This window comes from Primulina eburnea, chromosome 12 (assembly GCF_022965805.1).
Source record: "Primulina eburnea isolate SZY01 chromosome 12, ASM2296580v1, whole genome shotgun sequence".
NCBI lineage: Eukaryota > Viridiplantae > Streptophyta > Magnoliopsida > Lamiales > Gesneriaceae > Primulina > Primulina eburnea.
This window is the reverse complement of record NC_133112.1, coordinates 1,481,282-1,485,044: the sequence shown is the minus strand read 5'-3', so window position 1 is coordinate 1,485,044 and position 3,763 is coordinate 1,481,282. Positions and strand designations below refer to the sequence as shown.

The window sequence follows — 3,763 nt, the reverse complement described above, 5'->3', positions numbered from 1 at the left end:
TTTTCAGTTATTTTCTTTAGTGTATTTTATTTTATTAAGCTAACACTCCATATTTATTCCAGGTTTTTGTCTAGTGCATGCCAAGGTCACTTGACGTGGAGTTTGAGTTCGACCCTGAAATCGAAAGAACTCTTCGCAGGAGAAGACAGCAGCAAAGACTGAAAGACTTGATGGAGAGGCACGAGCAAGAGCATGAGGAGGAGCGCCGCGAAGAGAGACAGATTGAGATGCCACGCCGCATACCAATGTTAGAGTATGCCCAGCCTTCTTTGGATGGTGCACGCCCTAGCATTGTGAGGCCTATTGTGCGGGCAAATCACTTTGAAATCAAACCAGCCATTATCCAGATGATTCAGAACACCGTCCAATTTGGAGGAACTGCCGTGGATGATCCAAACACACACATCGCGGATTTTCTTGAGATCTGCGATACTTTAAATTTAATGGAGTTTCTGATGATGCTGTTAGACTGCGTTTATTTCCTTTCTCTTTGCGTGATAAAGCTAAAGCGTGGTTGAACTGTTTACCTGTAGGTTCGATAACTAATGGGAAGACATGGCGAAGGCGTTTCTAATCAAATACTTTCCCCCATCGAAGACCATGAAGCTGCGGGCAGACATCACAACATTTGCTCAGTTCGATCAAGAGTCACTATATGAGGCGTGGAGCGTTTCAAAGATCTATACGAAGATGCCCACATCACGAGTTGCCACTTGGGTTAGTCGTTCAAACCTTTATTATGGCTTACTTACTCCAAATCGTACTATGATAGATGCTGCTGCTTGTGGAAACCTATTGAGAAAAACCGCTGAGGAAGGGTATGAGCTACTGGAGGAGATGGCTGCTAGCAGTTATCACCCTCAATCTGACAGGAACAATCAGCGGAAAAGTGCAGGGATTCACCAGGTAACTGATTTATCTGCTATTACTGCACAACTTGATGTTTTAAACAGGAAACTGGATGGCTTGAACATGGGTGGCACGGCTATGCGTTTGCAAGAGGTATTCTTTTGAGAAATGTGGGGGTGAGCACTATGTGAAAGACTGTCAAGATGGAAATCCATTCTATGTGCCCGAAGGAGCACCTGTGCATCAAGTGGGAGTCCAAAACCGTCCACGGAATGACCCTTATTCGAATACATACAATCCGGGATGGAGGCAACATCCCAACTTCTCATGGGTGGCCAAAACAGTCAGAATCGACCACAGGGAGGACAACAGTATGGAAAAACAGCCGATGTACAGATCCGATCCCTCCCAAAGAAGAAAAGTCAAATTTGGAGCTAATGATGTCAAAATTTTCTCATCCACTGAAACTAGGCTTCAAAACCAAGATGCGTCGATAAAGGGGCTCGAGACTCAGATTGGACAGTTGGCCAAGATGATAGCAAACCGAGAGCCGGGCACCTTGCCTAGCATACCGAGACTAATCCAAAAGAGCAAGTGAAAGCCATTGAGCTGAAAAGTGGAAAGATTCTAGAGCGAGAGAAAAAGGAAAAAGTCAAGTGCCGGATGAACAGACTGAATCATCTCCAGGTAAGTCTTCAACCCTACACCCGCACCCACTGCACAACATAAGATTGTTATTCCTCCTCCTTTTCCTGCAGCATTGAAAAAGGCAAAATTGGATGCGCAATTCGGTAAGTTTTTAGAGGTATTCAAAAAACTGCACATTAATATCCCTTTTGCTGATGCTTTAATGCAAATGCCAAGCTATGCTAAATTTTTGAAAGACATCTTAGCTAACAAGCGAAGTTGGAGGATCACATGACAGTGAACTTGACTGAGAGTTGCTCGGCTTGGTCAAAACAAAATCCCACGAAATTAAAAGACCCAGGGAGTTTCTGAGTGAACTGCCTATTTTTCATTTTGTCCTTTTCACTAAAATATTTGACTCAAATTGTGCTTTTGTTTGTTAGCTCTCTGTGACGATTGGAATCTTGTTGTCGTATCTATTAGGACTACTTGTTGATTGGAGATTGCTTGCAGTTCTGGGTAATTCTTTGTGACCTGTGACTTTGAATATAATTTTTTTAAGAATCCCTGGCATGCAAAAAATTGTAATTTGATTCTCTTTAAGTCAGGATTCATTAGGACAATTTTTTAATGAGTACTTTTGTTAGATTCATCTTAAATTTGTTATTTAATCATGCTGGTCTTTAAAAATGTTGATCTGTGTTATGATGTTCGCAAATCAGATTATCGATTCATTTACCAAAGAAAAACTTCTACAAAAATACTGCTTAAGACTATGTTTTCACCTTTCGAAGCAATTTTTAAAAAATTACTGCACAAGCTATAAAAGGTTTGCAACAATGTTCCTTGACAGTGACTAATTTTTTCATCTCCATTCACAGGAATATTACCTTGTCTGATATTGATACCTGGCCTATTTTTCATTCCTGAATCTCCTCGGTGGTTGGTGAGACCACAAAGAATTTCTTTTATCAAGTTTATTTTAGCTCAGTTGAAGTACTAAAATGTATAATTTTTTTTGAAATTGAATTAGGCTAAAATGGGCATGACTGATGATTTTGAAGCCTCTTTGCAAGTTCTTCGAGGTTTTGACACCGATATTACTCTTGAAGTAAACGAAATCAAGGTAGATTTTCTCAAATAGTTATATTTGTCCTGAAATAGGTTTATTTCCTGCTGCAACATTATTTTTAAAACTCGTTTTGTTCATAAATATTACTCATTGATTTCTAGGACAACATAATCAGTTTCTTGAACGTGAAAATGTCCAATTTTTATCCCAATACATTTTTTTGTGTTCTTACAGAGGTCTGTAGCTTCAACGAGTAGAAGAACGACACTCCACTTCGCAGAACTCAAATCAAGAAGATATTGGTTACCTCTGATGGTACCGATTGTTTACAGAACTTTTCCATACTTGTGGTTGTAACCTGATTTTAGGTTTGGCACATTCTTACTCATGTCCGCTTTATATATCTTTTATGATACAGATAGGAATTGGGTTACTCGTCCTCCAGCAGCTATCTGGAATCAATGGTGTCATCTTCTATTCTTCTAATATATTCGAATCCGCTGGTGGGTAAAAGCTTCATCATTTTTTCTTGTGCATGGGCATAATCCATTTTTATTGTATGTTTTACTTTTTTTGTTTGAATGTAAAAGCTTTTTAATAGTTTCCATACATAAACAGGAATCACGTCCAGCAATGCTGCAACCGTTGGTGTGGGAATTATTCAGGCGAGTTAGAAAATATTTTTGCTAGTTTTTGTTTGCTCGAGCAGTCGCAAATTCTTTCAAATATCTGAAATTCAGGATTGTCTAGGTGATTGCAACTGCCGTTTCTACATGGTTGATGGACAGAACGGGCCGTAGGGTTCTTCTAATCGTAAGTAGAAGAAATATAATAATCCTAAGGTTTGTACTTATGTATCAGATTACATGACATGCATGGAATTATTGTTTTTCAGGTATCATCTTCTGGAATGGTTCTTAGTCTCCTACTTGTTTCTGTTTCATTTTTTCTTAAGGTAATGCATTAATTTATCTTATTTTTAGAACAGAGAACGAATTGTCGGTATTGAAGACATTGAAATGCTTGTTATTCGATTTTTATTCTCGGTACAATCATGTTTGAAACTTTTACAATTTAAGGGCATGGTAGCAGAGGATTCTTCATTGTATGGCATACTGGGAATCCTATCCGTTGTTGGGGTGCTGGTATGTCTTGTTAAAGATGTAAATAATGATTCTTGACTTTTCATCTGCACGTGTTTTCTACTTTGTTAAA

The 3,763-nt window shown here is 38.8% G+C and overlaps 1 protein-coding gene across 1 annotated transcript in view; it reads left to right on the top strand.

The window, feature by feature from the left end:
• Positions 1-1,847: 1,847 nt before the first annotated feature.
• Positions 1,848-3,763, top strand: part of LOC140806524 (sugar transporter ERD6-like 6) — a 4,941-nt gene continuing 3,025 nt past the window's right edge. The window contains exons 1-9 of the mRNA XM_073163076.1: positions 1,848-1,995; positions 2,358-2,422; positions 2,510-2,602; positions 2,783-2,863; positions 2,967-3,051; positions 3,167-3,213; positions 3,299-3,361; positions 3,444-3,503; positions 3,628-3,693. Coding sequence (XP_073019177.1) covers positions 2,516-2,602; positions 2,783-2,863; positions 2,967-3,051; positions 3,167-3,213; positions 3,299-3,361; positions 3,444-3,503; positions 3,628-3,693 — 489 coding nt within the window. The 5' untranslated portion in view covers positions 1,848-1,995; positions 2,358-2,422; positions 2,510-2,515. The remainder of the gene's footprint in view (positions 1,996-2,357; positions 2,423-2,509; positions 2,603-2,782; positions 2,864-2,966; positions 3,052-3,166; positions 3,214-3,298; positions 3,362-3,443; positions 3,504-3,627; positions 3,694-3,763) is intronic.